The sequence below is a fragment of the Stigmatopora argus genome, chromosome 10, assembly GCF_051989625.1.
Source record: "Stigmatopora argus isolate UIUO_Sarg chromosome 10, RoL_Sarg_1.0, whole genome shotgun sequence".
In the NCBI taxonomy this organism is placed as follows: Eukaryota; Metazoa; Chordata; class Actinopteri; order Syngnathiformes; family Syngnathidae; genus Stigmatopora; species Stigmatopora argus.
In genome coordinates this window covers 16,670,247-16,684,087 of record NC_135396.1, presented here as the reverse complement: position 1 = coordinate 16,684,087, position 13,841 = coordinate 16,670,247, and the positions used below count along the sequence as shown (strand labels likewise).

At 38.5% G+C, this 13,841-nt stretch overlaps 1 protein-coding gene across 6 annotated transcripts in view; it reads right to left on the bottom strand.

Moving 5' to 3' along the window:
• Positions 1-1,068: 1,068 nt before the first annotated feature.
• LOC144083872 (protocadherin Fat 3-like) overlaps positions 1,069-13,841 on the bottom strand; it is a 188,839-nt gene continuing 176,066 nt past the window's right edge. For 3 of the 6 annotated variants that reach the window (XM_077612018.1, XM_077612020.1, XM_077612023.1), the window contains 5 exons: positions 13,086-13,190; positions 10,539-10,598; positions 10,056-10,091; positions 5,417-6,039; positions 1,069-4,366 (listed from right to left, as the gene is read on the bottom strand). In XM_077612018.1, the coding sequence (XP_077468144.1) occupies positions 4,358-4,366; positions 5,417-6,039; positions 10,056-10,091; positions 10,539-10,598; positions 13,086-13,190 (833 nt within the window). In that variant the 3' untranslated portion in view covers positions 1,069-4,357. The remainder of the gene's footprint in view (positions 4,367-5,416; positions 6,040-10,055; positions 10,092-10,538; positions 10,599-13,085; positions 13,191-13,841) is intronic. The other 3 variants (XM_077612021.1, XM_077612022.1, XM_077612019.1) reach the window with 2 other exon arrangements.

Genomic DNA, 13,841 nt, shown 5'->3' with positions numbered 1-13,841 from the left:
TCTCTTTTAGTAGGATGGGTCTTCAACCGTCATGAATCCAGGCACTCCGGCGAAAATCCTGCCCGCAAAGGGTTTTAGACGCCGTGGCCACGGTCTTTCCCAAATGTCGACCAAGCGCCTGGACTCCTCCGGTATGTTGACTCCCAGGCTTGAAGGACCAAAATGATAGGTTCACCAATAGGCCTTCCCAGATGCACGCACAAATAAAGGAGACATCAGACTCATTGTTGCGTCTGTAAAACAGCTTCAGGAGCAGGTTAAGAAAGCGTGAGATCAATTTAAAGGAAATAGATTTATTACCAGACTGCAGGATGGGGAGAGAGCTCGAACAGCTGTGAACTGCTCACAGTCTGTTGTCCTTGCAACTCTCTCCGAATGAACAGTAGAGTCTTTATATAGGAAAACAGGGTATAGTATAGTTTCTATGACAACGACCAAACTTTGGGCAAAGTCTGATTAATCAGTGTCAAGTCTCCATGACAACGACCAAACTTTGGGCAGTCTGATTAATCAGTGTCAAGTCTCCATGACAACGACCAAACTTTGGGCAAAGTCTGATTAATCAGTGTCAAGTCTCCATGACAACGATGTTTCTATACTTACAAAAACTGATACAATATGAACAAGCAATTGCAAAGCGATTTTGTCATCTTATCTTACAATCTTATCTTACACCAACACATCGGTGGCATGGAAATTTTCATCACAATTGGAGACTGCCATCCCAACTGAGGGCTTCTTGGCAGCCTCCTCCCCTTTTGCTCTCCTATCAGCAAAATAATTCCCAAAGGAAATAGGTAATTAATGTATTAGATATGTGTGCCACACATTTTCTAATAGAAAGTTTGTTTTGGAAGTCGAACTGCAGCCATTAGTCGCCACATTAAGTCAGCATGCGCGGCTGCCATGCCATTTTTTGCACGCACGCACGCACACACGCACACGCACGCACATCATATGAGCCACCAAATAAATAACTTTTGTGAGATCCATTCCAACCAACCAAGTTATCTCAAACATTGGAAAGAAAATAGCGTCAGTATGCAATCTAAACATCCCAAGCAGATGTCATGAGCAATAAACTTTTTATTTTTTGCACTGAATAGAAATTAAGAAAAACAAAACAACTCAACTTATTTTGTACAAGATATATTTTTGTAGCAGATATATTTTCATACTGCCTTGAAAAATTAAGAATGGAATAAAAGCATTTCAGCCCATTTATTAAGCTGATTATGGAGGAAATACAAAAGTTCATATGTTATGGTACAATGTGTTGCCTGAATACTATTCAGCTGTAATAATGGATTTATGTGGAATTAATTTACTAATACATGCCTGACAGCAAAGAAATTAAAATGATCTTATAGTAATACTATGCTACAGTATTTTCCAATCTCATTGAAAAAAACAAAACAAAGATTACCTATAAAACAACATATCTATGTAAACTACAAAGATTTAAACATTAAAATACATCTTTTACAGAGAAAAATGACCCTTATGAATAATTTGTGGTGTTGAGAGGATGTATAATGGCAAGCAACTGCTAGATACCAAAAAGTGGTGAATGTATTGTATGTGATGTGCTTAATTATACGATAGCACAGCAGATGCTTGACAACAGTTTTCATTCATTTTTAGTTTGGCAGTTGCACTATTTTTTTAAGCGTTTGATTCAATAATACAATACAACATCAGGTGGGATAGGATTTCTAACTGTGACACAACATCTCAAAAACATCTAAACAAAGAAACATATCACTATTAATATCACTTGTGTAAACTATTTCATGACATATTGTATTATTACTGAAGCTCAGAGTGCTGTGGTTACTAACCCTCCCTGAAATTTAAATGTATATTCTCACTTTAGTTAGCCAATTATAAAACACTATTCGGAGCGTTTTATCATCTGCTGTTTACACTTCACATTCCTTTCCCAGAATTGTGGGTGAGTAATCATAAAAGCAAAAATTATGCTTCCATCTAACTTGCATTCCTGAATAGGATACGCTAACATTTTGTGGCCAAAAACTGTTGTCATAGGTGGCAAACCATACTTCAATGAAGTAGTAGGATACGCTCAAAATTTGTTGCCAAAAACTGTTGTCATAGGTGGCAAACCATACTTCAATGAAGTAGAAGAAGAACCAGTAGGATGCGCTCAAGGTTTATTGCCAAAAAATGTTGTCATAGGTGGCAAACCATACAGTGGTACCTCGACATACGATCTTAATCCGTTCCGGGACTGAGTTCGTATGTCGAGCTTCTCGTAACTCAAGCGAACGTTTCCCGTTGAAATGAACTAAAAACAAATTAATTCGTTCCAACCCTCTGAAAAAACACCAAAAACAGGATATTGGATTGGAAAAACATTTTTATTTGTTCTAATTCGCCATATATTGACAAAGTAATAAATAACGAGTGGTTGAATAGTACTAAAATGTGTTTAATATAACTAAAATTGGGCGGATTTCATGGAGGTTACAGAGAGGGACAGAAAGAGAGGGGGTATCTTTCCACGATAACGCACTCGTAACGGAACAAACAAATTTAAATTAACTTGGATTAATATATACAGACACACTCAAACATACGTTTAATGTAACTTTACACAAACCTGAATTCTAATTTTGTTTTAATCTTTTTTACCTTTGTAACGGGTTGACTCCACCCGCACGTTCAGCTGGAGTCTTCAAAACGAACGCATCAAGAGTTGTTTGTTTTTGCCTTCCCTTCAAAATATTTCGAAAATGACGCGCACAAATGTCATCACAACACGATAACGCGCGACCAATTGCCAGCTTGTCAGGGTGCCTCTTTTCTACAAAATCCGAAAACTCTTGCCACTTCGTTGTAACTTTCCTGGGTGATAATCGAGGCAAATGTCTTGATTAATTCCACCCCGGCTTTCGAATTGGAACTATCTTTTATCCACAATAAAAGAAGGCTCTCCATCTCGTCATGAATGTCACTGCGCCGGTGGGAAATTATAGTTAGTCCTTTGGAAGGCCTCTTCTCCTTAATTGCGTCCTTCTGCTTAAGGATGGTGGATATGGTTGACGTATTCCTCTCGTATTGCCGAGCAAGCTCGGTGACACGTACACCACTCTCATATTTTTCAATTATTTCGCGGTTAATGTTGATTGTCAACGGTCGCCTTTTCTTTGCAAAACTCTGCCGATCCATTGTTGTTTACTTTGTATGTAAATGTAGTATGCATTGACCAACGTGGGAAAAAAACGGGGGGGAAATGCAAAGCTCCGGCCCGTGCTCGTAGATATATTTTACACACGAAATGTGCAAGACAGTGCCATGGCCAACTGGCTTGGTCGCATCTCAAAATTTTGATCGTATCTAGGGCGAATTATTCGATCGAAATTTTCATCGTATTTCGAGCATCTCGTAGGTAGAGCTGATCGTAGGTCGAGATACCACTCTACTTCATTGAAGTATGGTTTGCCACCTATGACAACAGTTTTTGGCAACAAAGTTTGAGCGTATCCTATTCAGGAATGCAAGTTAGATGGAAGTATAATTTTTGCTTTTACAGTGGTGGACAGTCAGGGCCTGCAAGGCCTTCTCTGCTGGCCTAAAAAATATCTAAATCACAGACTGTTGTTAATTATATTTTGTCTATGAATACTTATTAAATAATAAAACCGGGAACGGACATTTTCAGCCCTAAATAGAATAAGAACTTGCCAGAAATACTAGAGAACAGACTCGACATTCAGCATTAGCTTCGATGGCAGTAGGAAAGAACTAGATTATTCTGTTTTCATGAATTTAGTGGGTTGGTCTATTAATGGACATGTCGCTGCAAGAGGTAAGAGAATCAAGAATAAAATAACTACATTTTCTCAGATGTAAAGCAGTAAGTGCTTTTGGTGTAGATCTACATTGAGCCAAATTTTACTTATTGACCATGACAACTGGTTTTCTAAAAAAGACCGAATTGAAAGTACGATAGCAACAACAGCAGCCCTGAGCGTTCATACAATACTAAGCATGATTTAAGGGGGGCACATTCCACATAAAACAAAATGTATTAAGAAAAGGCATTTTCTTTTCCAGAACCTCACCATAGTTAGTTTTTTTTTTACTATACAAAGTCTGTACAAAAACTTTAAATTGTGCATGAAGAGCAAAAAATAGGGCAGGAATAGGGAAAAATGTGTGTTTCTAGAAATAAGTACTACTCCTTTGGCATTTGTGAGTCACTGGGAAGTAAAACAATCTTTTCACTTACATTAATATCCTTTCTTGTTGTTCTCCTCCATAAAATGTCTAAACAGTGATACTTTAAAAATTAGTCTCTCATTCACATTCTCTAGCCATTTCTTCTGACAATTCATATTTCCTGTTGATAGAGAAAGAGTGACTTACTTTCTGAAAATGAAAGAATGATTATTAATAGGTGGTGAACAAGGTAGAAATATACTAATCCCCTCCAGACCAACTTTCTAATAAATAAAATCAGTGATATAGAAATAGCCGATTTAAATGTTTTTTTTGTCCAAACTAATAAACTTTCCCCTAATGTACATCTACAGTCATGCATGTATCAATAATCATACCAGAAGATGTAAATTGTAAAATGAACCTACAGCTGTTGCTTTCTGTGTGTGAGAAGCAGGATTAAGAGTAATGTGAAATTTAAAAACTGAGGTGATTTGAAATACGTTCCGTCTTGTACAGTGTTGGAGTAATTCCAATGTCAATCTCTACCAGTAGACAGAAATTATTCATTCATTTTCTAAACCGCTTTATCCTCACTTGGGTCGCGGGGTGTGCTGGAGCCTATCCCAACTGACTTTGGGCACGAGCCGGGGGACACCCTGATTTGGCGGCCAGCCAATCGCAGGTCACGAGGAGATGAACAACTACTCACGCTCACACTCATACCGCGGGGCAATTTAGATTGTCCAACCAGCCTACCATGCATGGTTTTGGAATGTGAGAGCAAACTGGAGTACCCGGAGAAAACCCATGCAGGCCTGGAGAGAACATGGAAACTCCACACAGGTGGACAAACCTGGATTTGAACCCAGGACCCCAGAGCTGTGAAGCCGACACCCTAACCACTCAGCCGCCGGGCCGCCCTAGACAGAAGTTAGGGTAACAAAACTGTGAGCGAAAAAGGTCAGGGGATTATTGTAATCAGTCACACAGCGTTGAGCAAGGATATCATTCTTTTGATATTTTCATTGTTTCATAACTGTAACTATTTTAAAAGCATTGGTTTTACTACTGGGCCTGAATGGTGCCTGCGATTGGCTGGCCACCAATCCAGAGTGTGGTTCAGGAAATGACTGAACGAATGAATGGTTTTCCTACAAGAAGGAATGTGAACATTTACTTTATTCAACTGGTTCCTTCAAATAAGAACTCAATGTACAATCAATCATACCTCTGTCTGTTGCTGCGAATCAGTGATAACAGTTACCCCTCGACGCAGCTCATCCATACTGTCAAAATTGCTGCCATGTTCAGAGTCATCCAGCCCACATAGGGCTGACACGTCCGATGCTGATGATGCGCCAATCGAAAGCCGCATATTTAGAGACCTAGAGTCATCGTTCTCACCAGTTTTTGAAGTCCCCCCAGATGCCAAAATACTGAATTCCCCATTTGCTGCCTCCCCCGTTGGAACCTGATGGGGGGGTAGGTATTGACTGGGGTGAAAATGGGAACTGCAATGCTGATGATCAGTGCCACCAGAATTTAAGGTGCTCTCTTTTGAAACCGGCAGGTTGGTGAGTGGCAGATTGTGGGGCTCTGCACAATCCTCTCCAACGGATGATGGTATAGGCAGTTGGTCTTGGCTGAAGAATTCTTCCTCGTGGGGCGGTGGATAATCGCTGTCGACATCATAATCCCCCAGATAGTAGTCGGACTCTAATTCATGATTGCTTCCTCCAAGCCGTACTGGTGTTCCCGCTGTTTTTCTTGGAGTCGCCTCATAGCCTGGGCCCTCCTCAATATCTGACAATTTGGTGCTTGGCATCCAGTCTGATGTGTCCCAATGATATGCTGGAAAATAGAGGAGGAAAAGTTTAGCCATAAACTGAAATAGGAAGGCTCCGCATGTAATAGTTATCATTACCAGCCTTCCTCGCTCCACACTGTAATGTAAAGTTTTGCATTACACATGCAGGTGGATTGCAAAAGCAGATGCAGCAACAGTACAGAAAATGTGTCAAAGGCCACTGACAAAATAATAAGGTCACAGCATGCTTGTTTTCATGCAAATAGTAGTGAGAAAGCAATGTTTGAAAAATTAAAACTTAATCATGTTGATGTTCAAAAACAGTACGTGGTAAAATGTCTTCTAGATTAATGAAGCAGTCATATAATCTTGCATTGATGGACAATAGGATACGCAGTAAAATGACTGGCACATCGATTGAGTGTGAACTCAACATTGAAAAGACTGTGTTCATACAGTGAAATAAAAAATGATTCATAAGGTAGGTATTTTGACTGAAGTAAATATTGGCTGAATGACCTCTTCTTAATGAGACTGATTAGCAAAACAAAGACTGTTATGTGGTGGACTTTTGGCGTGTCCTCTCAGATGTGTATAAACAAAGTAATTACAGAGCTGCCAACATCCGTCGACCCCATTTCAGGAGTTGCCTTGTCACATTTTTTCCCAGTTTTTCCGGAATGGATGTGATTCATGCAAAATCGATATAAAATGTAAAAAAACAACAACATAGAACAATTTAAATGAAACTGTTATTATCATGTTTTTTACATTAATTGAAATATTGTGTTTTTGCAAACTATTCAAAAAGTACAGGAATGTCACATTTCAGTATTGAAGATCATAATCACTATAAAGGTATTTGTTACTTTGTGAGTAGATGGAATATCAGAACAAACAAAAAGATGTTTTTTCCATTGTAATATCCTATTTTTGGTGTTTTTTTCAGAGGGTGGGAACGGATTAGTAATTTGTATTTAGTTATTTTCTATGGGAAAATCTGATTTGAGACACGTGTAAATTGACATATGAGCTTGATCCCAGAACAAATTAAGCTCGTATCTGAAAGTATTACTGTATAGCACATATGCAGGGCTAGATGTCTAAAAGCAGAATCAGCAGGGTAAATATCAGACGGTCATCCTTCTTCTCTGGCCGACTCGATTGTAGCTGACTAGAGTAGGTAAGTAATTTTCCCCACTAAAATACCTCCAACTCACTGATTCCTTGACAGTTTTACAAACAAATAGGTTTATAACAAACCACATCAATGTGACTAATTTTCTAGACAGGTAATAGCTTACTGCGGTGAAAAGCCACTCAATGTATAAATATCTTGCACATCTTGTTTCCACAGTGTAAAGGGTCAATATCATAGGGAAGTTAATATGCCTGTCTTTGTAAATGCAAGATATCAAATTATTCAATTTGTAAAAAGAAAGGGGTTGGTTGAGTGGTTAGCGCGTCGGCCTCACAGTAAATACAAATTACTAATCCACCTGGGTTCAAATCCAGGTCAGTCCACCTGCGTGGGTTTTCTTTGGGTATTCCGGTTTCCTTCCATGTTCCAAAGATATGCATGGTAGGCTGATTGGAGACTCTAAATTGCCCCTAGGTATGAGTGTGAGTGTGAATGGTTGTCCGTCTCCTTGTGCCCTGCGATCGGCTGGACACCGATTGAGGGTGTCCCCCACCTCTGGCCCGAAGTCAGCTGGGATAGGCACCAGCACCCCCCACGACCCTAGTGAGGATAAAGCGGTTCAGAAAATGAGATGAGTTGAGATGAAAAAAGAAATACAGTGGTACCTCGAGATACGATCTTAATGCGTTCCGGGACTGAACTTGTATGTCGATTTACTGGTATCTCAAATGAAAGTTTCCCATAAAAATGAACTAAAAACAAATTAATTCATTCCAACCCTCTGAACCCCTCCCACCCCCCCCAAAAAACAGGATATTGATAGGAAAAACATTTTTATTTGTTCTAATTCGCCACCTATTAACAACAAATAACTAGTGGTTTAATAGTAATACTAAATAATAATAATACTAAAATGTGTTTAATAGTACTACATTTAGACGGAATTCGCAAAGGGGAGAGAGAGAGGAACAGAGGGAGGGGGGAGAGAGTCTTTTTGCACGGCAACGCGCTCGTAACATAACATAAACAAATTTAAATGAACTTGGATTACGATACAGACACACTATAAAAAATGTAAACTAACCTTACACTAAACTTAATTCTAATTTTGTTTTACATTTTTAGACCTTTCTTCTCCCGGGTTGGCTCTATTTGCCCCGCCTCCACCCTGACTTTCAGATGCAACCCATGGAGGGTTGTTTGCTTTTATCTTCCTTTCAAAATATTCCGAAAATGATGCACACAAACGTCCTCCCAATAGAATAACGCACGGCCACTTGCCAACGAGAAGTAGTATATACTCCTCTCGTATTATCGAGCAAGCTCCTCCGCCATTCTGCACTGACTAAGGGGGAAAAAACACTGAAAAAAAACTCTCCGCCCAGTGCTCGTAGAGACATTGCACGAGGGAGTTGCGACGGGAAAGACAGTGCCCATGATGTTCTTATTAGCAGCCTCTCGCGTCCGCTGTATACTCTAAATTGTATGTATATCAAAATTTGTCTCGTATCTCAAGATAAATATTTGCTCGAAATTTTACTCGTATCTCAAGATAAATATTTGCTCGAAATTTTACTCGTATCTCAAGATAAATATTTGCTCGAAATTTTACTCGTATCTCAAATTGCTCGTATGTCGGGGCACTCGTATGTCGAGGTATTACTGTAAGTCTATCTTGATGAGAACCTGATGCTTTCTAAGGACAGAAATTACAATTTTTGTACCAGAAGTTTAAGATGTTGTGTCAGCCACATTGCTTCTAATGTCAAATTGTCTAAATTCTTTCGATGGTTCATTTTACTGCAATTGCGGCCCGGTGTCGCAAGTGGTAAGCGCGTCGGCCTCACAGCTCTGGGGGCCTGGGTTCAAATACAGAGTCGGTCCACCTGTGTGGAGTTTGCATGTTCTCCCCGGGCCTGCGTGGGTTTCCTCTGGGTGCTCCGGTTTCCTCCCACATTCCAAAAACGTGCATGGTAGGCTGATTGGACACTCTAAATTGCCCTTCGGCATGTGTGTGAGCGTGAGTGGTTGTTCATCTCCTCGTGACCTGCGATCGGCTGGTCACCAATTCAGGGTGCCCCCCTGGCTCTGGCCCGTAGTCAGCTGGGATGGGCTCCAGCACCCCCCGCAACCCTACTGAGGATAAAGCGGTTTAGAAAATGAGATGAGAGATAATTACTGCAACAGTTGTCACTTTCGAACAAGAAATAAAATGAAAGTGGAATTTTGTTTTATTTCAAAATCAAGGCTACTTGCGTCTGGCCAGTCAGAGCACATTTAACTAGGTAAGAGAGTAGCACCCTAGATAAGATGGCGGCACCCCACCCAAGGTAAGAGCCCCGAGTGAGTATTGACGGGCAAGTGAGTTTTTTTCTTCTTGAATTTCATTCATAGACGTCAAAATAAATTTAGCTTAGTGTTTTATCTGTTTATCTTTACTCTATTTTGAAATAAATGACTGTATTGGCCGCATTGTCTTGCGTCATGCCATCATAACGTTATGGTGTTAAGCCATACCTTGCTCTTTTTGTCCGACAAAAGCGGCTTAAATGTGAGTAAATACAGTGTATGTATGTGTATGTGTGTATATATATATATATATATATATATATATATATATATATATATATATATATATATATATATATGTCAGACAGCAAACAGTCGGACAGACTTACAGACAGATGGACAGACAAATAGACAGATGGAAAGAGAGAGAGTGCGAGAGAGAAAGAAAGCAAGGGGTAGAGATAGAAGGGAAGATAGAGAGAGACAGAGAGAGAGAAAGACAGAGAGGGAGAGAGAGAGAGAGAGAGAGAGAGAGAGAGAGAGAGAGAGAGAGAGAGAGAGAGACAGAGAGACAGAGAAGAAAAGAGGTGGGTGGTGGGGTGGAGATAGGTTAGGTAGGTAGATGTTCACCTCTGTTGTAGGTTTGACTGTGGTCCATGACTGACACTGTCATATGGAAGAATAACAAATGAGAGGTTTTAAGCATTTGCATCCTGACTGGATTGCTGCATCATATGCAACATACGTGTGATGCCACCGTTACATTTGCTGTTGTTTTAATTATAAATTAGCAATAAAATTAGAACTCTTAAATTTTCTAAAATGTGTATGAAGATTCAATTACAATCTTTTACAAATAAAAACATGTAAAACACTTTGCAGAGTGAATTCAATCACTGATTTAGTAAACTATCCTAATAACCCAAGTTCATTTTCATGTACTGTGTGATTAATTGAATGTTTGTTTAATGGTGCCTCAAACCTTTGCGTGGTATATAAATAAATATATTTCAGTGGAAAATAAATGCATAATAAAGGATTTTTTACATGAATTGCTTCCTTCTTGAGGGAATAAAAAGGAGTTGGAGATGCAAAGTGGATGAGACATTGTACCTTCACTTTCGATTGTGTCGACAGCGTCATTCACCAGTCGAATGACGGTCACTATGGAGGCTTTTGGGAGAAAAAGGGAGAACTGTTTTGAAAGAGGAATTCACGGTGATGGTTTAGTACAGCTACTAACAATCCAATCAGTTGCCATCGCTGTCTGCACAGAAGACTACCTTTTTAAACTTTTACCTTTAGAGTGCTCAGACACGTTTGCTCTGACAAATGGAAAATGAGCAACCACCAAGCATGACTTTGTCTAAATATTACAAAAGAAATATAACGTTGCAGAACCATTGCAAAAAATAAAAGCAAGATGTTTTGCACAACAATATATAAAATTGTATTCGCTTGAGATGCCAAAAATGGAGAAAAATGAATGTCTTTAATTTGTGTGCTATGAAAATGACATCTCTGTAAATTATGTACATGTACATTACATGTATTCAAACCAAAACACAAACGCCATTTTCAAAGCTCCTGATCTAATGCAATCGGATTTACATACAAGACATTGTAAAAGATTAAAACCCCTAATTGGCTGGAAGTGAAACTGATGACAGGAACAAGAATGACGTGGTTTGGAAACCAAATGCCTGTGGAAAGCCACTACAGGTGTTTGTAAACCTGCCATCTTACATTTTTGTGTGTCTGATAACGCAATGATTTGTGTGGGAAGCTTAAGCCCCCTATAAATATATACATATTAGACAGAGACCACATTGAATCAGCTGCAAGTTGTTCCAACCCCAATCCCAGTGAAGTTGGGACATTTGGAAGAATAAATATATACAAAATACAATCATTTGCAAATACTTGTCAACCTACAATGAATACAATAAAAATACAACATAATTTTTCTGAAAACTGATTAATGCACAGCTGCCAACCTCCGTCGACCCCATTTCAGGAGTACCCTTGTCCCATTTCCGGAGTTTATCCGGAGTGAATGCAATTCACGCAAAATCGATAGAAAATGAAACAAAAAATAACGTAGGACAATTTAAATCAAACTGTTTTTATCGTATTTTTACATAAATTGAAATATTGCATTTTTGTAAACTATTAAGAAAGTACAGCATAATGAAAATAAGCTTATCTTTGTGTTTGGGTCCTTCTACATGCGTTTTACAGTCAGTAATTCCATCATGTGTCACGCTGAAGTCGCATATGCATGTTGTGCAATATGTAAATGTTGGTCCTTTTGGAGACGGCTTCAACATGGGATATTACGTCAAAGAAGAAGTGTTGGAATAATGAGCAATAAACAATAGAGCAATAAACTTCTGCGAGTGTCTGGATTTCTTAAAAGTTTCATCCAAATTGCGATCCATTTTGCGCTTATTCCGAGGAGACATATTGATAAGTGCTTTGTACTCCGACTTGAACTTCCTTTAGAACAACCCCGGAAATGATAGGATTTGTTTCAAAACAAATGACTGGTGGTTTAGTCAACCTTAATAATACTTCCCTTGTGAAAAAAAAATTGAAAACGAAAATGTTAAAGCAAGAGGCTACCTACCTATGCAATCGATTCCGAATCAATTCCCATGCTGAAGTCGCTGAAGACGAATCATTCGACAGAACTTGTAACTCGGATGATTCACAATACACTCCTGTTACCAAATTCTTCGGGTTTACAGGGCAGTTGAATCAAGATGGCAGAAGCTGTAGTGATGGTGTGAATTTCGAGGGATTTAATTTGGAAATTTGGTACTTTTCCAAAATGGTTGGTTCCAAAAAAATTTAAGTGACATTTTTTTTAGTAATCATGAACTTTTGTGTTCACCAAGCCAGAGAAAATTATTATAGTTGAAAAATACACAGCTTGTCACTGCTGTGTATTCAAGTCAATGTTGAAAAGTATTTGCAAATCTATTCATTTTTGTTTATTTATTGATTCATTTGTTTTACACAGTATCCCAACGTAATTGTATTTGGGATATTAAATAGGGTAAGGCATTGCTATCATGTTTCTACCCGGATTCTTCAATCTGACAAAAAGAACATAATTAACAAATGAACTTAATGGCTTGTAGGCGATCACAAGTGGGACCTGTAATGTGGCATCAAAATTACATTAAAAAAGGAAATTATGTGCCTCCTTTTTTCTCTGACGCTATATGATTAAGATCAAAACTATCAAAACTTTGCTTGCTGTTTCAAACTGCATGAATTGATTCAAAGAGGAGAGGAATTGTTTTGTTAATGGTAAATCCTATACCAATAATGGTCAACCAAAGCACAAAATGTATGCATGCATTAGAGAATACTTCTGTGGCTATGCACATCATAAATAAGGCAGGTGCTCTATGTAAGCTGAATCTTCCAAACATAATGGATGACACACCTTTGGCTATGGAAGTAAGACAAGAGAAGGCAGTTTCTCTTGAAGTTGATGTTTTAATTACCCCTCCTATCGTCATTGATAATTCAGTCGTATTGTCTTGTCCCTTCTGTTCTTTCATCCTTATTTTCATCATGCACACACCAGAACATTTGTATATATTTGAAATTCAGAGTGCATTGCTGACAAACGGAGTGTATCTTTACCATTGTCATCACAGGAGTCAGACTGAAAGGAGCTCAGCGACTGGACCTCTGAATTACCGCCTTTGTTGCTCCCTGAGAGACAAGTTACTTCCTCAACCATTTTACCTGCAATGAGGGAATAAATAGAGGGCCAGGTGAAATTATTACAAATACAGTAAAGCGTATTTTGAACTAATGAATTTGTGATACATGGCATTGTTAAGGACGTAAGTCGTGACTGGCAAATATGGAATTTTAATGAGTTTAATTTTCAATTTATTCATGATCTAAAAAAGAGCCTACATTAGGGACAAGTTTTATGTGTATTTTTGAAACCAAAATGGATTATAACTTTTACAGATTACCTTCATTTTATTCATTAATTTCTAATCTTCTTATCCTCACAAGGGTTGCCAGGGGTGCTGGAGCTTATCCCAGCCAACTACTGGCAGTAGGCGAAGGACACTGAATTGGTTGCCAGCCAATCACACCGTAATTCTATTAGCTCTAAAACTTAAATGCCCAATTTTACCCTTAAATTTTTTTTTGTTACTTTTTTTTCTCAACTTCTTGTTGTCTAACAAGTACAGTCCTGCTCACCAGTATTTGCACTCACAAATTTCAAGTCTATAATTTGGAATATTATCTGAAGAAAATAAATCAATCATATCAAGAAAGATTATTTTTCCCCCCGAAAACTGCATTGTTTCAATACTTTGGAACTCCAAATAAAATATTTCAATTGCATGAATTTAGTACATTTCAATTAGTTTCAGT